Source organism: Kogia breviceps, chromosome 13, assembly GCF_026419965.1.
Source record: "Kogia breviceps isolate mKogBre1 chromosome 13, mKogBre1 haplotype 1, whole genome shotgun sequence".
Classification (NCBI taxonomy): Eukaryota; Metazoa; Chordata; class Mammalia; order Artiodactyla; family Physeteridae; genus Kogia; species Kogia breviceps.
In genome coordinates, this window is record NC_081322.1 from 65,063,917 (window position 1) to 65,090,665 (window position 26,749).

The window sequence follows — 26,749 nt, forward strand, 5'->3', positions numbered from 1 at the left end:
TAACTTAGGCTAGATATCATTTCCTTTTCCAAACTGTGTGAAGTCAACTGTACTTTTCTTTGAGAAAAGAAAAAAGTACAGTTTCTACGTTCCTTTGTCTTGAATCCTCAGTACCTGATACTTCGGGTTCCAACCATACGTTGGAGGTTAAATAAATGTTGGCTGATAAGTAGTCATGACCACAAAAGAAACCTAACACCACTTACTATCACAGACACTGGATTATGTTCCTAGAGAAGGTATGGAAGAGTGAGAATGAAATGACAGGTACATCAAAAGGTGATTTAAAGCCTGGCGAATGAAGCAGGAAGTCATCTGAATGTTCTTTCCATCTCTCTGAATCTGTGACATGACAAAGCAAGGAAGCTGCACCAGGAATGTTTCCACCAACACACAAGCAATCAGATTGCTCTCAAAGGCTTAAGAGTGAGAATGTCAGGTTTTATAGCTTCCATTGACAGCTGGACCTTCTTCCTTTTACAATCTAGAAAAGTAGATCACTAAAGGGAAGTTACACCCCCCAGGTCAGTATATTAGAGAAGGAAAAAAGACTAGCTTCATTTGAATAGGAGGTTCAAAGCTGGCTTTTTCAACCAGTTTTAAAGTGGAAATAGGTTAAAAGTGCACAGATGGAATCGAAATGACAAAACAATTTGACCACAAATAATGCTTTACCGACTCATCTATAAACATCCTGAATTTGCTTGGCTCTCTTCATAAAAGTATAAAAAGATGCTGGTCAATACATGAAAGTGAGGTGCTGGGAGAGAAGCTGATAGAAATCAAAGAGGTTTGAAAAGAGAAGGAGCTGGATTATCCCACTTGTTCTTGACACTGATGGGACTGTGCTGTTGAGTTACTATAAGCACTGTGTTGGTAATTTTTTTATGTTGTGATTTCTCTGGGTCCTGTAAAGCTTTTGTTCTTTTTGCACAATGACTTCAGGTTAAGTGTGAGTTACAGAGACAGGGTATAAGAGAGTCACTTGCAATTTCAACAGCTACGGTTACTCAACAAGGGATGGAAGGCCCTTGGGCTCAGTATGCTCCTAGTCTGGAATATTAGTCGCATTATCTTAAATTGTAACTATCTTATTACATTTAAAAAGGACAACAGTATATTATCCCAGGTTGCTAAACCCAAACGAGAGAAAAATGGTGGGAGAACATACTGGCAGTCTTAAAATATCTGAAGAGCTGAGAAAGATGGAATAGAAACCAAACAAACCTTTTCTCTAGTGGACAGAAGTAGGTTCAATGGCCACTCAGTTATGGTCATTTGTCTTAATATGAAGCGTGTTCTGGGCACGCAATATGAAGCACTGCCACTGGGCAATGAGTGCTGCTCTGTGAGGAGAGGCCCATGGATACCCAGTGGGTGCTGTGGACCGAATTTCTACACTGAGTGGGAGAACAAGAGGGGCCCTAGAAGTTGCCCAACCCAACTCAACATCCAACTTCTAATGACCCATGCACAATCCCTTCCACATGGCTTATTTGGTCCCTTGAAGGACAAAGTGTGCCACAGTCACAGAGCAGAAGGTTCATTCCCTCTTGGGTGTCACATATTTCTGATGATTACTGAAGGGAGTTCGAGGCAAGCTTACCTGCTGTCTGTTGTGTTTGAACACCATCTACCTGAGGCAGGGTCCCAAGTGTCCCTCCTTCATCACCAAAGGCCAAAATAGGATTCAAAGGAATGTTTGGACTCTCGCTGTTGGTGACATCTAATCTGGATGGTTTAGATCCAATGGGTAAATTGATAATTTCTTCAAAATTTTCATTCTGAACTGATATTCCATTTTCATTTGGTTGTTTTTCCAAATTGGGAGTACTAGGGAGTTTGAAAGATCAAAATCAAAAGGAGTTAGTATTAAAACTGGAAAACATTTTTAGGATAAACTGTTTAATAATAAATACTTTTATAATCTTACAATCGAAATGTTAGAATGATTGACCTCATCGTTACTAACAAAAATGGTGAATTCTGACATATTTGTACTTTAAATTCTTATTTAAAAAAACAGCTTTTTAAAATAAAACTTATCAAATGGACCAATTTATCAATTAGGATAGATCCTCATCATCAACAGTTCTACATATATTTAACATGCCTGTCTACTGCAGGCATTTTATATCTCTTTGTCTTATAAAGAGTAGCCCTTATTAGGATCTTTACTTCAAAGATGAGGGGATTATAGAGGGGGATAATTTACACAAGTCACACAACTACTGGGAGACAGTCCAGATTGAATGCGTGATCTCTGGTCCTATGTTTCACTCATAATGCTATTTTTTATAGTCCCAGCTATTCAAATTCCAGCCCTTCCTGGATGTCTCCAGCTTCCTAAAACATGTGCATAATTTTATAGGTAAATTGTTGAAGACCAACCTTCTCATCTTTGCCCCTTAAATCTGCCTCTGACCCCACCTTGATTCTTATTAATTCATGCTTAATATCTTGGATTTTTTAGATACATTTAACTGGCCAACAAATTTTTAGTTTCTACCTATAGTTTCTCTAAGGGTTTTTTATTTTTGGCTGCGTTGGGTCTTCATTGCTGTGCGTGGGCTTTCTCCAGTTGCAGGGAGTGGGGGCTATTCTTTGTTGAGGTGCACAGGCTCTAGGCACACAGGCTTCAGTAGTTGTGGCATGCAGTCTCAGTAGTTGTGGCTCGTGGGCTCGGGAGTTGTGGTGCACGGGCTTAGTTGTTCCGTGGCATGTGGGATCTTCCCGGACCAGGGATCGAACCTGTGTCCCCTGCGTTGGCAGGCGGATTCTTAACCACTGCACCACCAGGGAAGTTGCTCTCTTAGGTTTTTCACTCCCTTTACACACTCCATAACCAAATAGGCAGCCCGTTAGGTTATATGTTCATTATTATGCTTTACAATGCAGCAAAAGAATGCCTGGGCACCAAATGAACACTAGGTTAATTTTATTGTTCACTTGATCTGACTGCAGCAGTAAACATATTTGCAACCTTCATAATTTGTTCAGGGGCTCATGTATAAAAAATGACCCTGGGCTTCCCTGGTGGCGCAGTGGTTGAGAATCCGCCTGCCGATGCAGGAGACACGGGTTCGTGCCCCGGTCCGGGAAGATCCCACATGCCGCGGAGCAACTAAGCCCGTGAGCCATGGCCGCTAGGCCTGCGCGTCCGGAGCCTGTGCTCCGCAACGGGAGAGGCCACAACAGTGAGAGGCCCGCATACCGCAAAAAAAAAAAAAAAAAAAAAAAAAAATGACCCTATTTGACAAAATTCTAGAGTTAAAATTTTCAAATGGAAAATAATAAGACTAAAAATGTGAAACAGAAATTGTGACGGTTTTGACTTCTAATACACACTCATCATAAACAAGGTCTATCTGTAGACAGAGATCTATGGACGAGATCAGAAAGTCAGGTCTCTACTGTCAGTAATGCCAACAACTTGAACTTTAGTAAGTTAGTCTTTTTCCATCTCCTTCCCAAATGGTGAAAATGAAGCTAGTAGACATCTAATCTTTCCATTGTTATTTTTTTTCTTGTTTTTTAGGAATCTTTGCTTTTTTTTTCCCTATTGAGGAAATAGTTCACTTGCCCCTGTCAGTGAGACACATTGACTTTGTGGAACATATTCTACAATATTTCTGATTTGGGTATTATGGTATTTTTTGTTAATTATTAAACCCTTTCTTCTAGAAAAAAAAATAAAGATGCCTGACCTAAGTGCTTCACAAGGTATTGCAGGGCATGTTGAAAATATTATTTGTAAAAGTGCCGCGGAAGATAACATAAAAATATTATACAGAGTCAGACTATAATGGTGCGTTTCCGCTATTTCACTAAGGAGGGGAGAAGAGGCTCGGCATCACAGTAGCCTACATTAGCTCGTGTGCACTCGCACACACACCCCCGCCTAATACCTGCCGTTCTAGTGCTTGTGCTGCCACGCCCATCCTCCTGCTCTTACCCAGTACCAATGGGCTTTCTGTAATCAGGGAAGGAGTTTTGGTTCTCATCGCAGAGATTTTTTTTTTTTTTTTTTTTTGCTCTGAACACGCAGGCTCAGCTCCCATGGCTCACGGGCCCAGCCGCTCTGCGGCATGTGGGATCTTCCTGGACCAGGGCACGAACCCATGTCCCCTGCATCGGCAGGCGGACTCTCAACCACTGTGCCACCAGGGAAGCCCCCAGAGAGATTTTTAAGTAGAAGTTTTGGCAAAAGAAATGCATCTTCAAAGCCCTTGTTCCTTGACCACGTCAACTTCCGTCACCTTCCAGGCCTGCGTGTGCTGACAAGCTGTAATGGCAACGCCAACCCCAGGCTTGAATCAACAGCTGACCTCATTTCCCCTCCCACTCTTACCCAACCACCCCACCCATTCTTACTTGTTAGCAATTAGAGGAATAATCATGCCCTATGCTCTGGATGACCAGAGGACATGTTCAGAGGACACTGTGACCAGCAGAAACTATAAAACTGAAGCTGAAGTTGCTGGGGTTATGGTTTATGGATCTGTGTGTCCTCTTAAGATACAAGTACCGGCTTTTAAATTCCCCTTCTTTGGCTACTCTCTGGAGGTTGAAGTTGGATGCAAGACTCTTGAAGATATGTTTCAGGTTCTTGTACATGATTAATCACTTGATTTTACCACTGAAGAGAGTCAGCTAAAGTATAAGCTCATTTTATTCCTCAGAGAGAATTATCAGTGGCTTAAAAAACCTATCCCTCATTATAATAATGGGGTTCTCTGTGGTACTTTTTATCCTTTTCTAAAAATCTCTGACATCAAATGAATTAAATGCCATAAATTATAGTAGTTGGAAATGAGTATTTTATTTGAAAATCAAACTCTAACTAAAAAAATGAAATATCACTTAATATATCTCTGGTTGGGCTTCCCTGGTGGCACAGTGGTTGGGAGTCTGCCTGCCGATGCAGGGGACGCGGGTTCGTGCCCCGGTCTGGGAAGATCCCACATGCCGCGGAGCGGCTGGGCCTGTGAGCCATGGCCACTGAGCCTGCGCGTCCGGAGCCTGTGCTCCGCAACGGGAGAGGCCACAGTAGTGAGAGGCCCGCGTACCACCAAAAAAAAAAAAAATAAATAAAAATAAAAGACAATAAATTTATTAAACATAATCAAATGCTTAAAATCTCTCTTAGGAAAATTGTTTTCTTTGGTATTATAGTGGGCAAAATAAAAAAGTTTTTACTGTCCCAGAAAGATATACATAGATACCTTATGACTTATAGACATCTTAGGATGTCCATCTTAGGACAACTTGTCTTTTCATGTCTTCCAACAATATAAAATGTTGTATAGTATGTGTTTTTAGATTAAGAAAAAAATTTATGTATATCAAATCATTATGCCATATACCTTAAACTTATACAGTGCTGTATGTCAATTATATCTCAGTAAAACTGGAAGAAAAAAAGATCTTAGATCTTAAAAGACATTTTTCTATCAAAAAAGTTAATTTGAGGAGCTTCAATTCTCTTATAGTAGCAAAGACTCTGGCATTAGACACAGAACTCATAATTCAGTAAATTCTGATAATTAAAAAGTTGCAGCTGAAAAATTTGAACATTATTATAAATATTTCTACAAGTTCTCCATGACTGGATTTTTAGGCACAGGCTATGATTACCCTTAATTTTCATTTTTGAGAGCACTCTTACAATGCTGTCAGTATAAATGCAAGGGAACAGAAAGGCAATCTTTCTTTAACCCACACTTCTTAACTATTGTTAGCAACCATTTGTTTCCTCAATAAGAAGCTCTACTACTAGTAAAAGAAATATTGGCATCTAAATTACTTTTACTAAGGAACAAACCTGTGACTCACTATAATATTATATACAGTGAAAATACAGCTGCTGTATGTCATCAAAGGGTGTGAAGATGGTCCAGGATCATGCCAAATACATACAAAGGAAAGTAACAAATTATTCCCTGTAATTTTTTTTTAATAGCCACACAAAAACCCCACCATCATATTTAGAGATTCAAGAAAAAAAGACATTTTCCTTTTCTCAGATTACAGAATTACTAGCTCTACCAAACATTAATGAACCTAAATAAATCTTCATGTTAAAACTCACATTCTGTCTGGCCCCAGAAAATTCTGGTGGGATCGGTGGGGCAAAAACAGTCTTGCTTTGCTCTAATGTGCGTCAGTAAGAAAGGCCGCAATTGTCTAACTCACCTCTCCACAGTCACTTCTGATTGGTGTGAGGTAACCACATGGGGGCTGGCTGCTGGTTCTCCTTGTCCTGGAGAGTTTGTCATATTTGGAAGTGCAGATACCGCTGGTCATGGCAAAGAAGATGGAACAAAGGGTTACTACTACTCTACTACCAAACCCAAACCCCAGGAGCCAGAATGCCTGGATTTATGTCCTGGCTCTGCTACTTACCAGCTGTGTGACCCTGGGCAAGCCACAGACGCTCTGTGCCTCAGTTTCCTCATGGATAGTAATAGTACCTAACTCATAGGCTACTGTGAGAATTAAATGTATTAACACATGCAAAGCACCTAGAACACTGCCCAGCACATTGTAAGGGTGGAAATCAGTGCTGTGATTATTTTTGCTTGCACCAAATTGACTTTGGACAAAAAAGTATGTAATACTGAAACCAAAGCAATTGATGAAGATAACAGGAAGTTGATTTGGTCAGGCCGATGCTGAACAAATTATTACTGAAGGATTTGGAGCAAATCACCATGAAATACCCTAAGTGATGAAAAATATTTTGGAAAACTCAGTTTTAGTCCCACTTAAGAATGGTAGGGATTTTATGCATGGAAGGCCAGTGAATAGTACCTAACTGTGCTACCTAGTCATTCAATATTCCCCACTGGAGTCTAGCGTGAGCAAACAATACTGATGACTGACTTTAAAATCTGGGCCAGGTTTACGTAAAGTCTTAAGAAGAGACTAATAACTTAAAAGCTGCCAAAATTTGCAAAGCTGGTAATAGGAATCTGCTGAGAAGACTTCTGACAGGTCTGTAAACTCACCTCCCTGCCCAGCCTAGAATTCTCTTTGGAGCACTGGTGATACCATTCAGTCCTCAACCAAATGTGGGACCAGGAGAAGAGGAACATGTGTTAGATAATCCTCAGGCCTCATTTTAGCACTATTAACTCGAACCAAATTTATTATGAGAGTTGATAAACACAGGTGTGATGACTGACAAGTTTCACCTTCCTTCTGGCCATTGTTCATTCTCGGATTGAGGTACAAAGAATAATTGAAAGAATTGATAGGGGAATAGCAGGAAGAAGACAGATGGAAAAACAAAAAACCAGGGCTTCCCTGGTGGCGCGGTGGTTGGGAGTCCGCCTGCCGATGCGGGGGACATGGGTTCGTGCCCTGGTCCGGGAGGATCCCGCGTGCCGCGGAGCGGCTGGGCCCGTGGGCCGTGGCCGCTGGGCCTGTGCGTCCGGAGCCTGTGCTCCGCGGCGGGAGAGGCCACAGCAGTGAGGGGCCCGCATACCGCAAAAAAAAAAAACAAAAAAAAAACAAAAAACCAACAAGGAGACCGGCCATGTACAAACTACAGCATCAGCTCCTCAAATAATCCTGGGTTGCTGCAATTTACATTCTAAAATGCTCATTCTGATGACTTACTGGGTGCCATGCCTGCTTTAAGCCTACATGTATTACAACATTCTTGGAGGCAACCTGTTAAAAATGCAGTGGGGTTAATATGCAACCATTAGGCTATTCTCCAAAAATATATAATTAGGGCATCTTTAAAAGAGAATGAAAAGCCCCACACTGAGGGATTATGACGTAGAGGAACTCAGATAGCCTCTACTGAAGTAAGACCGAATCCCCAAATACCAATATTTTACATTTGAAAACCCCAGAACAGAGAATGTTCTTTCACATAAATCATTTCATTTGATCTTTACTCCAGTCTATAATAAACAGTAAAAGAAACTGAGGTATCTCTCTGGTCCTTTCTTTTCATATTGATACTGCAGATGAGGAAAGAGGAAGACTGAATAATGAATTATCGACCAACCACCTGTATGTACAATCATGAAGACCACGTGGAATCATGGAAGGAGCCAAATTACAAGCTGGTGACTTGGACTCCAGCTGTGCGAGCTGGGCCGGTCACTCAGTCTGAGTCCTCCTCGAGGGTAGGGACCTCGGCTGACCTGTTCACACTGAATCCTAGCACCTAAGGGCCTGGCACACAAAAGTTTTCTGAAAATGCCTGCTGACTCCAAGATAAAGCATCTCCTATCTCACAGGTCTGCAATGGAAATTAAACAAGAAAATGTATGCAGATGTATCTGACACAAAGAAGGCATTTAATAAATATTAGTTGAGTGTGAGTACTAAAACACTAAGATAAATTTTACTTTTATATACACCGAATTTGGTTTAAAATCACCAAGAAATTAATCATCTTTGTCCAAAGCCTATGGCATATCAACAACTTTCTAATGAAATTTCAACAAATTTCAAATTTTAACTCTATTCTGAAGTCAGAACTAAAAGAAATAACATTTAAATCCTTTTCTGAGAAATGCCGTAAGTACAAGTTGTCAAAATGTTTAAATTTAACGTCCTTAATAGCAAATATAAACACACATTCCTTTAGCAGATAGTAAATGACAAATGAAATTTAATTTTATAAACTCAAAGAAAATTCTTCTAATCGTGTGTGTGTATATACACATATACGTGTGTATACATATCTATAGAGGCATACATAGACATAGATATAGAGAGACATATATATGATATAAAATGACTTAAAATATTAAATACTCCATCAGAGTATAAACAAATGTGAAAAAAATCTGCTAGAAATACTAGAGATTTTTAGATAAAGGGAATTATTTGTGGACTAGATGAGAAACACCTAAGCTTCTGTGAGTCAATGAGTATTTTTATTTTAAAGCAATGTTTATCTTTACCTCCAAAGAATAAATTAAAAAATTCTATATTTGAATTGATTTGAGTTCACTGAAATAAATACCTGTTCCTCTAATGAGCGCTCCCTTGGTTATATCTCCATTTCTCTGATCAACAGTTTTCTAACAAAGAAAAAAACTTTTTAATGTTAAAATTACAAATGAAAGTATTTTTAAAAAGCCATTAAGAATAGTTAAAAAAAAGGCCATCTCAATACCTTATCTGAAGCTTCTGTTCTTCTGGTTCTTTTCATTATCTCCTCAAGTCGCTACAAAAAAGGCAGAATTAAGCAAACAGATCAGATATGGAAAGAAAGCTAGCCTGGCGCATTTCACTCACTAAGCAAATAGCAGGGCATCGAAACATGTCTATTATTTTGGGAAAATATGATTGTCTTTGTCTTAACTGGAGTTACTCAAAGAAGTTGAAATTGGCGTGTAAGCCGCATGAATTGGAAGCAATTGTTTTTGGTGAAGCCTGAAACACCAAGAGCGATTTCTTTGGAGGAGAACATTAATATTGAGAGCTACTTTAGTTAACCTGGAACGGGCAGGACACTTGTTTTCTGATGGCAGTGAGCTAGTCTCTTGGTCTTTAGCCGGCTTCAATCTAGGCAGAATTAAGAGCAGCGAGGGCGCCAGGCTGCGGGGGCAGATGCAACTACCTTCTTCCTCTCCAGGCGCTCCTGCTCTTCTCTCTGGAAATGCTTCTCTCGTTCCTGCCGGACCCTCTCTGCTTCTTCCCGAACACGAGCTTCCTCTTCTTTCTGAAAACGGGAAGTCGGCGTCTGCTTCTTAACAAACAGGCTGGCTTTGCCCCGCTGCCCCAAAGTCCCGGGGAGCCCGAGGACGGAGAACGCGAGGACCACGAGCGCGCAGAGGGGAGACGAGCACTACTAAGCACACGCTCAACAGCTTCCTCGTCTCATCTGGGCTGCCCCTTGCACCATCTTGAGCCAGGGCTGCACCGACCTGCTTCCCCGGGCGGGACCCGGACGCCCCCTACCTGTTTCTGGATGCGCTCCATCTCCTCCCGCTCGCGCCGGACCCGCTCCTCCTCCTGCCGCCGCAGCTGCTCTTCCCTCTCCCTGGCTTGCTGAGCCTCCAGCTGGCGGGCCTCCTCCTCGCGGCGGGTTCTCTCTTCAGCCACCCTTTGGGCCAATTCTTCTCGCTTTTGTCTGGAAAAAGACAAAACAAGACAAAGATACGTGAGGGGACTTCCTCGGCAAGGCGCGATCGAGTCTGTGGTTACCGCGAGAACAGTTTGCTGGGAGGTCTGGCCAACAGCATCCACTGATGCAGGTGAAACCACCCTCTCTCCTTCCTCCTCCCCTGCCCAGCCTCCCGCTGCCTCGTGGGAAACAGAAGCAGAATGTATCCGCTCATATTCTGAGGAGAGCTTGTTTTTTTTTTTTTTAAGGATCTGCAATATAACTATCTTTAAAGGCTGAGATTTGTTTAATCCAATAATGTGACTTTTTAGTAACGAATTTAACACTCCCCTCCAAATCTCTGTAAGTAAATAAAGGTTATAATGTTCTGTTTCAGTACAAGGACAAGATGGGACCACGTAAGCTCCCTGTTGGGACCGGGGGTAGGGCATGTCCAAGATGGCGGCCCAGCACTGGGGCTGCCGTCCTTTCCCGAGAGGCAGTTCTGCTTATTTGAAGAACAATTATATTGACATTAGCCTTATTAGCTCCAGAAGGGGGCCAACTGAGCAAACTGCCCCTGGCATACTGTGTGGCAGGCAGTCATAGGGGCACTTAACTATCTCACGCAGCTACGCTCTGAGAGGAATACTATCTGGAAGGAAGAAAACATGAGCTGTTATTATGCAGCTTTAAGATAATTAGAAAGATAATGAGGAAACATGGAGATGAGAGATATGTTAAATAAAAAAATTAAGACTGCACAACTGTACCTCTGCTGTGGTTACAATTATGCAAATCTATGTGTGCATGTATATATTTATGCATGTATATACACCCACACACTGTTCAGAGACTGGAAAGGGTGACCCAAAATGTACACAATTGTTGAAATCTGGTAAGAATATGGATGATTTTTTTTTTCCTTTAAACTTCCTCCTTCGAAAACAAAACAAAAAACCCCTTCTCCATCAATTTTGTTGCACTGTCATTATAATAAAACGTGGCCTAAAAAAGTCACTTAGTGCTCAGGGGAGACTAATTCTGAAGCAGCTAAATAGATTCACCTTCAACACTACTATTACCTCTTCTCTGTGACTGAAGACTTAATCCAAGGTGTCACTAGGGTGTCACTGAGCAGTGTCACTCCTTTACCTTTCGAGCTCTTCCGTCTCCCTCTTCTCCCTTTCCTCCTTCTCTCTCTGCTCTCGGGCCAGCCGCCTCTTCTCAGCTAGCAGCCTCGTGGCCTCCTCCGGGTCAGTGGTGCCCGCAGAGGTCTTCAGAGAAGCACTGGCAGTCACAGTGGATGACGGGGCCGGGGTGGAGGCTGGAGCGGAGGCTGGTGCTGAGGCTGCCTCCGGAGCAGCTGTACAAACAAGTACAAGGAGAAAACCAATTGGAAACAAAAGCCAAAGAATAACACAGAAACTAGCATCCCCCGCACCCCAGGCCTCGAATTCATCACTATAAAAGAAAAGGGAATGTTTATTGCTGCGCGTTCTCACGGTTTCACTGTATTCTATCTGTAACCGGGCAACAGATAACAAAAAGCCGCGTGTGTAAGTGAGACATCCGAAGCTGACACTCTGTCACCAAGCCTTATTTTTATACAAGTTAAATCAGTTAACAACATATATCGAATGTGTACTAAGTATAGAGCCTCATGTTAGGTTCTGTGGGAAGTTATACCCCAGGAAAAAAGAAGATGAGATCTTCCATTTGCCTTTCATTACGTTAAAAAAAAAAATTCCTTCTTTTTAGTGACTATTCATCACTAGAGGACTCAACCCTTTCTGTGACCATGCCCAGTGTCCATACCACAAGCCCGGACTCAGGCTGGCAGAGACCAAGGAAGAGATCTCTTATGTCTATCCAGAGCTGTCTCCAGGTCCGAGGAGGGAGGAACCGACAGCCTCTTCGGGAGACGGCATCTGTGCTCCTTAGACATTGCAGGCCTCCACTGCCCAGTTCTGATGCCAACATGCAAGATGAGAGTAGTTCTCTGACCTTATCTGGATTCAGGAAAAGGACCTAGGGGGCTGGTGCCCCTCCGCCGTAGGCACCATGGTGAGGTGTGATCCCTGGCACCTGACCACTCCAGACCCTCCTTTCAAGATTTACATTTCTCCTGCTGCTGCCACAGATTTTTCTTTGCCCTCAGGACACTCTTTGGCCTTTCTCTTCTCCCTCTTTCCATGCAAACAAGTACTGGACTCTTCCATTCCCTTACTATACTATCATTTGTCTTGAGTCACTATTCTTTCTTTGCCCCCCACCCTCTATATTCAGATTGAGTCTTAAAGAGAAAACTCTTGAATGAAGACAATTTTCAACAAGATAACATGGAATTTCTAGTTCCAGGTGATTTTAAACTTCTAAACAGCATCTGGTTAACCTGGTAGAGATGAGATCCACTGGGTCTTTTGGAAAAAATTCTGACCTCTGTCAATCACATATGCTAAGCCAGTGGTCCCCAAACTCCAGTACACACAGGATAACTGCCACTCTATTTTATCTCGCAATCCTGCACAAGAGTCAACAGATGAGCTTAGTATCCTTCAGAGTCCTTGGATCCACCATGTATTCTGATTCAATAGGTCTGAGGTAGGGGCAGGGTTCTACAGTTTGAAACATTATAGATGTGGTTTAAAAATATTTCCCTAAATTCTTCGAAAATCCTCCCTTTAAAAGATGGAGGCTAATCCCCCCAACTTGAGTGTGAGCTGAAGCTAGTGACTTGCTTTTAACGAATAGTATGACAGAAATCGTGACTTCTGGCACTTCCCTGGTGGCACAGCGGTTGGGAATCTGCCTGCCAGTGCAGGGGACATGGGCTCAGTCCCTGGTCTGGGAAGATCTCACATGCCGCGGAGCAACTAAGCCCCTGTGCCACAACTACTGAGTCTGAGCTCTAGAGCCTGTGAGCCACAACTACTGAGCCCGCGTGCCACAACTACTGAAGCCCACACGCCTAGAGCCCGGGCTCCGCAACAAGAGAAGCCACTGCAACGAGAAGTCCGCGTGCTGCAATGAAGAGCAGCCCCCGCTCACCACAACTAGAGGAAGCCTGCGGGTAGCAACGAAGACCCAAAGCAGCCAAAAATAAATGAATAAATAAAAGAAAAGAAAAGAAAAGAAAAGAAATTGTGATTTCTGCGACTGGGCATGAAAGATACTGTGGGCTCCTTGTGATTCTCTCCCCCAGCTCACTCACTCTGCAGGAAGCCAGCAGAGTGGACAGACTGTGAGGACATCCAACAGCCCTGTGGAGAGGTTCATGTGTCATGAAACGAAGGCCACCTGCCGACAGCCCTGTGCATGAGCCATCCTCTAGCAACCCAGCTAAGCTGCTCCCAAATTCCTGACCCAAGACTCTGTGTGATATAATAACTGTTTGTTGTTGTTATTAAGCTGCAGAGTTTTGGAATAATTTGTTACACAGCAATAGGATAAATAATAAAATGATTCAGATGCAGGTGCTCTGAATACCACATTTTGTCAAATTATTGGACTCGGTCAATGAAAGGACTCATAAACCACGCCTGAATTAATATACTGTGGCTCTGACAATAGGCTGTAGGATGGATGATTCTTTCTTTTTATGTAGGAAAATTATATACAAGAAAAGTTCCCCAGATTAGCCTTAGAGTAAAGTTTCCAAGTGCCCAATAAGGGGAAAAAGAAAGAAAGAAAGAAAAAGCTAAGTCAAAGCAGTGCAGGAGGAAAAAGGAAGAGTGAATAAAGAGAGCAAGCAACCCACACTCTACCACGAGTCCAGTGGATTCCTACCAGGAGCAACCTCTGGTTCGACAGGTGTCCCCTCTTCAACTGTGGCTTCTTCTACCTTCACCAAAAGTGCCCTGCCCTTTAGTGAGGGCTCATTGGCAACTTTCTGAGGTTCCTTCTCAGGGTCTTTTCTCTCAGGTTCCACTCTGACTTCTCTCTTGACAGGGCGGATGTTGCCGGGCGAGGGGGGCCGGACCTGAGCAGGGGCAGGTTTGACTGGTCCAGGAGGCATGGAGGATGCTGGTCTGGGGGTGCCAGGCAAATGGGGAAAGGACTTGGATGGGAGCCTGGGCAACAAACAAAGTAAAGAGAAAGGGGCGCATGAAAACAGGCTTGCCAGAACCTTCCTTTCCCCATACCTCTACCATGTAATAGTCTTGGAACACCAATACGGAAGAGAAATGAAGATAGTTAGCTGTGTGAATGTGTCTTTTATGTGGCAAATGCAGAAGTACTCCCTTTAGAGGCTCATTCCAGGTTTCTTTTTTCTTTCCTGTGAGGAAAAATATTACTCCCCAAGTGAAGGCCTAACAGTGTGGGGAGAACAGTTTCTTTTCAGAGGACAGACACTCTTATCAGAGGACAGAGGCTCTTAATTCTCCAACATGGAACAACCCTGCCAGCCTCTTACATTTCACTTACCAAAGTCGGGAGGAAGCTGGTGATCTGGCTTTGGGATGAGATGGAGATAGAGCCCTTCGGATGCCGGGTATGAGGTGGAAGGGTAAGTTTTCTCTCTCCCTCTCTCTTTTATAGCCCTAAGTTCAGAGGAACACAATAATTAGATTTTTCCATGAGCGGGACAATCACATTCACAGTATTCAACAGTGGAGCTGCAATCCATTGAATGGCTTTTGGGAAAATTTCCAACCTTTGCCATGTATATCCATTCCACCCCAACAAAAGGCCTTTATTAGGTTAAAACTGAACATTATAATTGAATTAACACAATCTGACACTAATAAGAAGGTCCTGGGTGTGTGATCTGGACTTACATTTGTAAAAAAACAAAACAGAAACACACTTTTAGAAAGCACCTATACTTTGTATCTAAAACTACCTGGAGCAAAATTTCTCACAGTCTGGTTTAGCCCACACAAATGTCAAAATAAAGGTCACTTTCAGCTTATTCCCCCTACCTTTATCTCTCTTAATTCTTAAGCAGTTTTTTTTTTTTTTTTTTTTTTTTTTTTTTTTTTTACCCTGGAACACACTATAGCTCAGTTTATTTTTTTTTAATTTTACATGTCTGCTATGTCAGACATTAATTCATTTTTTCTTTATACTGATGTTATACAAACAAGTCCTTCCTCACTTAGTGTCCTCTTGCCCTTGAAGGAAAAGTCAGGTTCAAGGTGAGGAATTTCAGCTATTTTTAGTCTTCCTCATTAGGGATGAAATGGAAATCTCTGAGGTTGGGCCAAAACATCAGCCCTCCTATGACTGCATACTAGGAATTCAGCCAGAAAGATGACACCTTTCCTAGGTAGAAATGGGCAAAAGGAAACCCAGAAGTGTTCTGATAGTCTCAAGTCAACGAAGACAAAAACAAACAAACAATAAAACCCCCCAAACCAAAACACTAACAGAAACAAAACGACAAGGCACAGGGCAAGGGAGAAAGTACTCATTCCAAATATCTGAAACACGGCCAACAATGTTCTGGGATGGGAACAGATGCTGGCTGGAGGGACCTGTGTGGATGCCTGTCAGTCCTTCACTCTGTGGGATCCTTGCAGGAAAGCAGACTGAGGGTGCTAGGGAAGAGGCAGAACACCACCTAGCCTCAGGGCCAATAAGCTGGCGCGTACCTTCTTTTCTGTCCTTTTCTGCCTGGCTCAAGCATCACCCCCCTTCTCTCTTCCCTGCCCTTTTGTTCCCTTCAGCATCTCTTCTAATTGCTTCTATTTCCCTTAGTAGCATCCTAGTTGATGGACTGGGCTATAGGTGGGGGAAAAACATCTCAGTGTCAAATAATACTCAATGTCTCCCCAGAATTTCTAAATAAAACGAAGGATGAGGCAGGAAAGAGCTTCACAGGGTGTGTGCCACCTCTATATCACTTGCAGCTACATGACCACCCTTTGTCCCCGTCTCTGGTAGGAGAAGTCGGGAGGCAGGGTACTGGAGAACGGCTGCAGTGCTTGGGTAGCAGAAGCAGCAGCCACCATATGGAACCCTCTTGATAGGTGTACAGGATGGCAATTATGCCTCTGGCAGATCAAGTCCCCAGAGTGGAAGGTGCAGGGCTCTTCCTGAGGGAGGTTGGGGTTAAGCACTTTGAGTTGCTTTTCTTTCTTTTTCTCAAAACATTTTAATTTGGCTAAAGTCAGGTCAAGGAGAGACCTGAATGGGAAAATAAGTCAGGAAAGGTAAGTTGTCATGTGGAGGATTTGGGGACTAATGTCATCATCTATGCCTTGATAAGACAGGCATCTGGGAATAAATCTACACTAAAGTGTATAATCCTCAGAGTCTTCTTTTTGTTAAAGTGCCACTGAACCAATTCTTTCTTTCTTAAAACTGACCTCCCTTTAATCACTTTCAGGGAGTAGGGGGAACAGGGAGGAGCAGTTTGGAAAAATGCTCAATATTTGACATAACACCCTCCTAGGCAGGTAGATAGATGCTTTTACCCTCTTAGTTCTTTCAAATGTCTTTCCACTGGTCTTGGACCCAATCACATTTGAGTTCCACACATGTAAAGATGCTCCTGATTCTCATCCTGATCTGAGTTAACAGCCAGTGGTCTGTACAATGATCTTTCCTGTTAACACGTTCCACAAGGCTAAGGTGGAACACACAGCAAGCCCATGTCAGTGGTCTAGGCAACTTACCAGCAGGACAAAGCCTTTAGTTTTACAACTAGAGTTAGGTTTAGAATACAAATAACCCACAAGAGAGACAATATAAACAGAAATTCAAAGGCAGCACTGTAAAAGAGAATAGTGATGATAGAAATGTTCTGCATCTACACTGTCCAAAATGGTAGCCACTAGCCACATTTGGCTATTTGAATTTAGACCTAAATTAATTAAAATTAAATGTTAAGTTTAGTCTCACAAAACATATTTCAAGTGCTCAATAGCAGGCAGTTGAATTTAGATCTAAATTAATTAAAATTTAATAAAATTGAAAAGGAAATTAAGAAAACAATGCCATTTACAACAGCATCAAAAAAAAGAATAAAATACTTAGGAGTAAACTTAACCAAGGAGGTGGGAGACTTCTACAGTGAAAATTAGAAGGCATTGCTAAAAGAGATTAAAGAAGACACAAATAAATGGGAAGACATCTTAAGTTCACAGAATGGAAAACTTGTTATTACTAAGATGTCAATACTATCCCAAACAATCTACAGAATCGATGCAATCCCTATCAAAAGCCAATACCATTTTTTGCAGAAATAGAAAACTCCATCCTAAACTCATATGGAACCTCAAGGGACCCTGAATAAACAATCTTGAAAAAGAAGAACAAAGTTGGAGGTCTCACACTCCCTGATTTCAGAACATATTACAAATCTATGGTAATCAAAACAGTATGGTACTGGCATAAAGACAGACATATAGACCAATGAAACAGAACAGAGCATCCAGAAATAAACCCTTGTGTATATGGTCAAAGGATCCTTGACAAGAGTGCCAACACCATTCAATGGGGAAAAGACAGTCTTTTCAACAAATGGTGCTGGGAAACTGGATATCCACATGCAAAAGAATGTAGTTGGACCCTTACCTTACACCATATACAAAAATGAACTCAAAATGATTAAAGACCTAAATATAAGACTTCAAATTATAAAATTCCCAGAAGAAAATGGGAAGCATCATGATACTGGATTTGGTAATAATTTCTTGGATATGACACCAAAAGCACATGCAATGAAAGCAAAAATAAACAAATGGGACCTCAAACTTAAAAACTCCTATGCATCAAAGGATATAATCAACAGAGTAAGAAGGTGACCTACAGAATGAGAAAATATTTGCAAATCATATATCTGATAAGGGATTAATATCCATAATGTATAAATAACTCCAACAACAAAAATTAAAAATAAGATTAAAAAACTAAAGATTAAAAAATGGGCAAAAGACTTGATTAGAAATTTCTCCAAAGATGATATACAAATGGCCAACAAACTTATAGAAAGATTTTTAACATTACTGATGATTAGAGAAATGCAAATCAAAACCATAATCAGGGGGCTTCCCTGGTGGCACAGTGGTTAAGAGTCCGTCTGACGATGCAGGGCATGCGGGTTTGTGCCCCAGTCCGGGAGGATCCCACGTGCCACAGGCTGGGCCCGTGGGCAATGGCCACTGAGCCTGCGCATCTGGAGCCTTGCTCCGCAACGGGAGAGGCCACAGCAGTGAGAGGCCCGCGTACCGCAAAAAAAGCAAAAACAAAAACAAAACCATAATGAGGTATCATCTCACACCTATCAGGCTACTATTTAAAAAACAAACAAACAAAAAATGAAAAAACAAGTATTGGTGAGGATGTGAAAAAACTGGAAGACCTTGTACCCTGTTGGTTGGAATGTAAGTAAAATGGTATTGTCACTTTGGAAAACAGTATAGCAGTTATTCAAAAAATTAAAAATAAAATTACCATAAGATCCAACAATTGGGTATATATCCATAACAACTGAAGGCAGGATCTTGAAGAGATATCTGCACACTCATGTTTGTAGCAGTGCTATTCACAATAGCCAAAAGGAAGAAGCAACTCAAATGTCCATCAACAGATGAACAGATTAACAAAATGTGGTGCATGTATACATGTATGTGTGTGTATATATACACATACAGAAATATATATGTATAGACACACACAATGGAGTATTATTAGCCTTAAAAAGAACAGAAATCCTGTCACATGATACAACGTGGAAGGACAGACCTTAAGGACGTTATGCTAAGTGAAATAAGCCAGTCACAAAAAGACAAGTACTGTAATGAGGTATCTAATGTAGTCAAATTCATAGGAACAGAAAGTAAAATGGTGGTTGCCAGGAGCTGGGGGAGGAGGATGGAAGGTTGTTGTTTAGTGGGTATAGTTTCAATTTTGCAAGATTTAAAAAGTTCTAGAGATTGGTTGCACAACAATGTGAATACACTTAATACTACTGAACTGCACACTTAAAAACAGTGAAGATGGTATATTTTGTTATATGTTTTTTGTCACAATTAAAAATTGCTTAAAAGAAAATTAAATTTCAAATTTCATCCGTCAGTCTCATTTGCCACATTTTCAAGTGCTCAGCTGAATTCCACAGTGCAGCTCTGGAGTATAAATGATTTGTGAGTCCTTTTCTGGCAGTAGGTATTTGCCTAAATATTTAATTGCAAAGAAGTGAAAAGGCAGCCAATAGATCAAATACAGAAAGAGGCACTAAAAAGACAAAAACAAAACTGGTGAGAAAATATAGGTTTTGGATCATATGATGACAAATCCCTCTCATTTAACCTGTTGGCCAAGGATCATCTCTCACCTTTCCCTCCTGGAGTGTTAATTTTTGTTTTTATCCATAACAAGGTATTTTCTTCTTTGGTACATGCTTTTCTCTACCCAATAAGTATCCAATGTTTGGGGCCAAAACTGTTCTGCTTAACAATTGCTATTTGTCCACAGCTAGGATCTCTGAGGCATCAAAGTGCTAATGATGGAAGACTTCCCAGACATCAAAGGTAGTTTCACTTCTGGCTTGAAAGAAAACTGCCTGTAGGTAAAGCCATCAAGCTCTCACAACCCTTGAATTATCCTCAAAGGTCTAAGCAAAATCCTTTTAGGTGTTCATCAGCTTTATAAATCTGAATTGCTCTGAGAAGTTAGGATTGAAAAAAATTGTTCCAGCCTTTCATGGGTCATGCTACTGCCATGAGAGAGGGGCAATGAGATCTTCTGGTGGACGGGGAAGTCCTTTAAGACTAAAGTACAACGTCTGAAGACCACAGAACAATGTCTATACATTTCAACGGCTACCAAATAACACACAGTTTAAATAAAACAAAGAAGAAGAAAGATTCTTGGAGACATACAAGTGACCTCATTGCATTTATAGCACGGTGAAAATTAATGTTAGTTCAGCCACCCCGTCAGAAACAACAGGCACAAATTATATTCTTCACTTGCAAAATGTGAGTCTATAACACAGCCCAACAGCCTTTCAAGAATTACTTAGTGAATAACTAGTGTTTTCAATACTTTGTCACTATATTTTAAGACCTGGGCCTTGACACGGATTAGCTAAACAGACAAAAATTCTTTATCTTGCTTTTTAGCGAACCACATTTGGAGTTCAGCCAGCTTCTGGACAGGGTTGGAATAAAATGCAAAGGCAGCAGTCCAGGCCTACTTCCCCTCCAAAGGTTTTCTTACTTTCAAAAATAAAGTATGTTGGCATTGCACTTATTTGTATGGAGGCACCCATATGGCAGTTCAGCCACTCAGACATGCCTGAACAAAGAACAACGTTCATCTTCAAATTCAGATTTTCAGGGGGGAGCAGAATCGCCAAGTGGGGAGGAAGTGTGGGGACAGCACCACTCAGCCAGCCAGATTCAAGACTGGTGGGACGGATGGGAGGACGGATGTCACCATCGCCTGGCTGACATCCTCACTGCACCTCGAGGTGGTGTCCACTACGCACAGAAACAGTGCAGACTCGCCAGGCTGCTCCCAACAGCTACTCACCGCTGTGCCGTGAACAGTCCTCCTTCGCCTGGAGCCCTCCGGTGGCGTTACAAAGAATTTTGGTCGCTCCATCGGATTTCTAGAGTGTGCAGCTTTGTAGGGCATGATGTTGATGGGGCTGCAAGATGCTGAACGAGGACACATGGGGATAACTAGGGTGCAGGTGATTGTTTTACACGCAAGAGTGCCAGAGGAGCAGTTGAAGGAAAGCCAAAAGCAGGATCAGGAAAAGGAGCAAAGCGGAGATAGAGAGAAAAGTAGGGAGAAGATGTTATTACCTAAAGGTGTCCAGACCATCATACTCAACTCTCCTCACGGTCCTACTAGTTTACAGTGTGTGTCCAAAAGGAGGGCATGTCCAAAGGAAAAATCTGGAATATATAAACTATTTGGCTATTTAAATACTTATTAAAGATATAGATGTAAGCCAATAATTACAGAGAGCAATGGTCTTATAGTCCCATAAACAGATGGTTCTGGTAAAATGCTACATTAGTAGCATTTTAAGATAATGTTAAGATAAGGATTGTTTATAATTAGATTTTTCCTAATAGCTTTAAGATGGAACAAACAGCCGAAAGACAGCAAGTGAGCAAGCAGGCAAGCAAGATATACTGCAACTATTTGGGGAGCAAAAATTCAACAACCACTGGGGAATAAAAGCAACTGAATTTTTTAAGATGTTAAATGACCAAGTCTTATCAGGTATTAAGACTTGTTACAAGAATAACTAATAATTTCCAGAAAAAAAATTCTGTGAATGTTTTATCTACTTAAAGGCAAATCAGATGCATGCTTCTGGGTTTTCCCCAAAAGCCAAGGCATTTGATGGTTCATAACAAGCAGCAGAACGTATGGGGAAATGGGATGTCATCATTCAAAACAGTGAAGGGAACATAAATATGTTAGAATTGCCAAAAATAAAGTTGAATCACGAACAGCTGTTGCAGTTTTATCAAGATGGAAATACTTTTTTGAAAACCACGTAGCTTCTGACCATTCACCTTCAAAGGAACATCATCATTAATCAAGTGATTCTGAGTAACAGTGGGTTTAAAGAAATTCATAGAACACCGCGTAGGTATCAAACATGTGGGTACTAATGTTCCAAGGTTCATTTTCAGATCTCATCCAGAAATCTTATTTTCCAGCAAAAAATAAGACAATTAAAACATGACTACTGAGGGGAATGCTATGTATTTGGACCATGTTATAAAATGACTTTACCCAACCCTAGCCATTGTAGCAATCCTTTAAAGAGACTGTTTGGTCAACTGAATAGTATTAATAAATTAAAAACTCAAAAGTTAACAGGACAAATTCAAGGTAATCTCAATTTCAGAATTATAGTTAAAAATATTTAAGAGTTTTTTTGGTTTAGTCTATAGACAGAAAGTCCATCAGATTGCATCTTTATTCCTATGTTCTCTTTCATTAAATGCCTTGCAGTATCTTCTGGTTATCACTGAATGGTCAAGCTGGTGAATCGACTGGAAACTGCACTCTCTTCTCCCATCATCTGAAAACGGAACCCTTATTTCTTGGATAAGCTGAAATACTTTGCATTCCCTCAGTTCTCCTTAAAAGGTATATATGCCTTACTTCCAAATTGACATAAAGCTTTGCCTCAGACCTTAATCATGAAGAAAGTTTCCTCTGTGTTGTGAAGGAGACCCTCTCCTCATTTGGCTTATTGTGATCACAGGGAAAACTGTTTGAAAACAACCTTTTCTCAGGTGCCACAACAAAGCATTTGCCCTTCCCAGACAAAGAAAGAGTTCATTAGTGCAAACCTCTTCCAAGCCAGTCAAGTGCCTTTAAAGAAGAACATCCTGGCACAAGGCACTTCTGTGGGATTAATGACCAAGAGAGGCACACACAGCCCAGGGCACAGCCAGAGGCCATTAACTGCTCAAGGATCAAGAAACCCTAGATGACAGCCCTGCTCTGAGGCCATGGGTCTGACACTGAAAAAGGAATGAAGCAGAGAAATATGATTTCTTTTCCCTCTGGTGGAAAGTAATAAGTTCAGGGGTATCTGTGGAGCACTTCCTTGGAGCATTTCCTGAGACCAATGGATGTAACCAATCTCATCATGCCTCTGGTTCATTCTTTATTATAGTGCTGAGTTAATGTGAAGGAAAGGAAAAAAATATCCTTAAACCTACCTAATGTAGTCCATACAAAAATCCTCAAATTTAATTCTTCAAGAAGCATCGTCTGGCTAATTCTAAGGATACTACATCTCATGGAATTCATCGCTGTTCTTAACAGCAACTACTGAAAAACCTGAAACCTTTAAATCAATTATTCTAATAATCTTGCCCTTCTGAAGAAATAGGAAGAGCAATATATGATTGTTGTTTTCTCTTCCCTCCTAGAGTGCCCGCCATATCCCAAAGTAGTTTTATTAAACATAAAATTTCTTTTATGGAAATGTCTTTGAGAAAGCCTTCCACAATGTCTGTATTTCTTTCTACTATTTGGTAGCAAGCGTGCATTAATTTACCGTTATTCAGGATTTTCTATGTGAAATAATGGCTGCAGAGAAAAGATAATGCAGTTCAAGTGGCTGGAGTGCAGCAGAGAGAATAATTACATTGTAGAATAAAAACAACACTTATGGGCTTCCCTGGTGGCGCAGTGGCTGAGAGTCCGCCTGCCGATGCAGGGGACACGGGTTCGTGCCCCGGTCCGGGAGGATCCCACATGCCGCGGAGCGGCTGGGCCCGTGGGCCATGGCCACTGAGCCTGCGCGTCCGGAGCCTGTGCTCCACAACAGTGAGAGCCCGCGTACCACAAAAAAAAAAAACAAAAAAAAAACCCCAACATTTATTGAGTGCCTACTACGTGCAGGTACTATTCGAAACATTTTACATGTGTTAACTCATTTAATCCTGAGTTCTAATAATCACATGTATCTTGAATGTATTTTTTTAAATGGGCAAGAAAAAAAAATCAACCCAAAGCAGTGGTCACAATGAAACATATGAGACTATGATTTCCAATTTTCAACTGCTCTTATTACTTGTTCTGGGAATTTGCAATCACCAAACACCCTAGGAGTAAGGATGGCTCTTTTGATCTGCTACTGTAACCCTGGCTCTGGATGTAGGTCATCCTCTTGCCAATGGCAACTGGATATGAGGTAAACTCAAGGAATGACACTAAAATGGGAAGACAAGAAAAAATAATCAAGGAGAGCAGATGGAAAAATAAAAGTGATGGGAAAAATGTTTTTGAGGAGATAAGTATAAGAGACGTTTACATGAATAATTTCAAATGGAAATTTCTAAACACAACAGTTTTGGTTCATTAAATATAAGCTGTTATCAATGCAATAATAGGTAACAATGACCTAAGGAATGTATTAATAAAACAGGCAACTCAAGTAAAGGCTATGTATGCATTGCTTCACACTAAAATACATTACAAAAACATATCAATTTGTGAAAAGGAGAATGGAAAAGTTGCAAAGTAAAGAAGAGCCAGTTAGCAGATTAAAAAGCACCTTGGTTGAGCATAACAAAGAAAGAAGGTGGGAAGCTGGGCAAGTCGAATGGGTGGAAAATGAGGAAATGGTGTTGGAAGAGACTAGAGGAAGAGTGAAAGAATTGACAAAAGTTAGTGATGACAGAAATAGCAAAGAAAGACACTTTTTTAGCTGTGAGGCAGTCCTTTAGTATGAAACAACATACAATGTGGAGGTTAAGAAGCATGAGAACCATAAACTATTTAGATCCTGTGAGTTAGGACTGAAAAGCAGTTTTAAAGGTTTTTCAATTAGCTGGACATAAAGAAAAGCTTTCATAACTTATATGAAAGTATGACAAAATGGACATAAAAATAAAGTAGCTTGAAATAAACTGTAGTTTTTCCTTCAGAAAAATCTCAGATGCAATGTGACAGTTGACAGGAGAGTTACTTTACAGAAAACACAGATCACTGTGGTCCAGCTAGTTGAACGCACAATGGTACAGAGAGCATCACGAGGGTGCCGAGGATAGAAGCACATTTAAGACCTAGTCCACCAATTTTCTAAGTGCCTCTGGTATAACTCACTTATTGTCAATCTCTTGTTTTCCACAGGCAGGTGGGAATGCCTGCACTTGCTTTCTTGACTGCCTCCCAGGGGTACTGTGAGAATTCGGGTTGATACTAGCTCACTGGACACCATAGATGAAAGATATCATAAAACCACCAAGAATTATTATTAAAAAAGAGGGCTAGTGAACATGAAGAGGCTTGCAGAGGCAAAACCTTTTTAAAGGGAGCTTTATGAAGAGGCTATGCAATTTCCCACGTGCCAAACATGAGGGCTGGTTACATAGATACACCAATTGTGCCCAAAGATATTTGGGAAAGTCAAAATCAACTCACCATGAGGGAGACCCTGCCAAAAGCCTAATATGTATCTGTCTTTCCAGTTAGATGTAGACTCTATACTAACTTCTCATTAAACTAATTGGCTCATTCAGGGGTGTTTCATATTTCAAAAAAGTAGAGGAGTTGTAACTAATTATAATAACTAGTACTTGGCACATTTTACATATTTTCAAAGTATGTAACAAATAAGAACACTGTAATTAGCCTTCTCCACAACTCTTTATAAAAGGGTACTATTCCTCAATTACATATAAAAGACTAGCTCAGGGAGGATAAGTGACTAGTCCACAGCTACATTATGAAACGCTATGCTTAAATCGGCTTGTGCTTTGAGTTTATCCCCAGGCCCACAAATTAGTATTAGATATTAAATTATTTCTACCTTTGATCATCTGCTCACACGCAGGGGCAAAGAAAGGTGGGTAAGGGATAGGATTTTCTGGTAACACTATGAACAGACAGAAGCCTCTGAAGCCATCTGATCACAGGGAGGGGCATCCTTTACCTGCCCGGCATCTGGTGTCCAGATAAGACGCTAAGACGGATGCTCAGAGGAAACGATACCAGAGGCATGAAACCAACACCAACAGACACATTTCCAACGCCATTCCACCGGGAGGAGGAGAAGCACACGATGGGAAAAATTGAGATGGGATTAGATGAAAATGGGTGGCTTAGAGATGCTTCTAAAGGAGGACTTTACCTCGCGGAGAAAGTTGCACCTTGACAGTTTTACCTGTATCTCCAGACAAGGCAGCTGTGCTTTTACTTCTGGCCAGGAACGAATGTGTGGGCGTCAGCAATCTGTTAACCACGCTGCTCTCCCATGGGCTGAGCTGCAGGCGGCGAGCTAAATGTCACCACATAAGTGAGATGTTAGAAGCATTCTTTCCAGGGGCGAGGGGGTGCAAGGCAACACCCCTATCGCTCCCACACGCCGGGCCTTTGCGAGAGACCTCGACAGAGACCAGGCTGTCCGGGGAGGAAGCTGGTGGAGTCAAGGCAGGAGGGACTCTGCTCAAAGGAGCAGCTATTCCATAAGGTGCCTCTCTTCAAGATGTTAAGCTTGTGGCAGGTTCTATATTAGTTTTATGGACACAGATTTTGCTAACCACCCTCCTACGGATCCAACAGGTAACAAAACAGAAGAACCATTTCCAGCAGGTTTGGCATGTATCTCTGAGTCTGGCGAACCCATCTGCCCTCAACAGGATGGGCGGTGAGCAGACAGCACACACCTCAGCCAAAAGGCATCCTAAGTACCCTGAATGTCAACTTCAACAAAGGCTTTGCCAGCTTAATGCAAGACTGGAAATATGTGGATAGAGAAAAGGTCTCCATTAAATTTTGCTACATCTTCATGAATTGCTACTTGGACAAGTGGAGGAAATTAGATATAATAAAGTGAAAGAGGACTCATGCAAAGTTCTATATAAGTTTTTCTTTTGACTTTCCCATTCAGCAAGCAAGTTCTTTCAGGTCCCTGGTTTGGCAACAACATAAAAATTCTGATGGAGGATAAGGGTAAAGCTGAAGATAAAATTAAGATAGAAAAGCCAAAATCCAATACAATCATAATGTCAGAAATTACTAGTGGGTGTGTGAAGAATCAAGAAAATAAATTTAAAATGATGCAATGAAGTGGAGTCCCAAATTGTACTGGGGCTTCGCAAGACCACTGTTAGGAAATGCATGCTAATTATAAATTAATTACCTTGCTTATACTGTTAGCTTCCGGTGATGGTCCATGAAAATATAGAAGCTACTTTCCGAAGATATTAGGAAAGAAGCTTGCAA

At 41.4% G+C, this 26,749-nt stretch overlaps 1 protein-coding gene and 1 long non-coding RNA gene across 23 annotated transcripts in view; one reads left to right on the top strand and one right to left on the bottom strand.

Annotated features, from left to right (window-relative positions):
• Window positions 1–9,002, top strand: part of LOC136792376 (uncharacterized) — a 53,412-nt gene extending 44,410 nt beyond the window's left edge. The window contains exon 4 of one of the 2 annotated variants that reach the window (XR_010836066.1): window positions 7,983–9,001. This is a non-coding gene — a long non-coding RNA (uncharacterized lncRNA). Of the gene's footprint in view, window positions 1–7,982 lie in introns of both variants that reach the window. The other variant, XR_010836065.1, reaches the window with a different exon arrangement.
• The window catches only part of MAP7 (microtubule associated protein 7), a 164,839-nt gene that overhangs the window by 795 nt on the left and 137,295 nt on the right, over window positions 1–26,749 (bottom strand). For 12 of the 21 annotated variants that reach the window (XM_067010880.1, XM_059083206.2, XM_067010882.1 and 9 more), the window contains 11 exons: window positions 25,689–25,802; window positions 20,567–20,718; window positions 14,507–14,622; window positions 13,868–14,151; window positions 11,234–11,444; window positions 9,934–10,105; window positions 9,593–9,694; window positions 9,146–9,196; window positions 8,993–9,050; window positions 6,196–6,298; window positions 1,607–1,833 (listed from right to left, as the gene is read on the bottom strand). In XM_067010880.1, the coding sequence (XP_066866981.1) occupies window positions 1,607–1,833; window positions 6,196–6,298; window positions 8,993–9,050; window positions 9,146–9,196; window positions 9,593–9,694; window positions 9,934–10,105; window positions 11,234–11,444; window positions 13,868–14,151; window positions 14,507–14,622; window positions 20,567–20,718; window positions 25,689–25,802 (1,590 nt within the window). Of the gene's footprint in view, window positions 1–1,577; window positions 1,834–6,195; window positions 6,299–8,992; window positions 9,051–9,145; window positions 9,197–9,592; window positions 9,695–9,933; window positions 10,106–11,233; window positions 11,445–13,867; window positions 14,152–14,506; window positions 14,623–20,566; window positions 20,719–20,844; window positions 20,952–25,457; window positions 25,803–26,749 lie in introns of those variants that run through there. The other 9 variants (XM_059083208.2, XM_059083207.2, XM_067010885.1 and 6 more) reach the window with 4 other exon arrangements.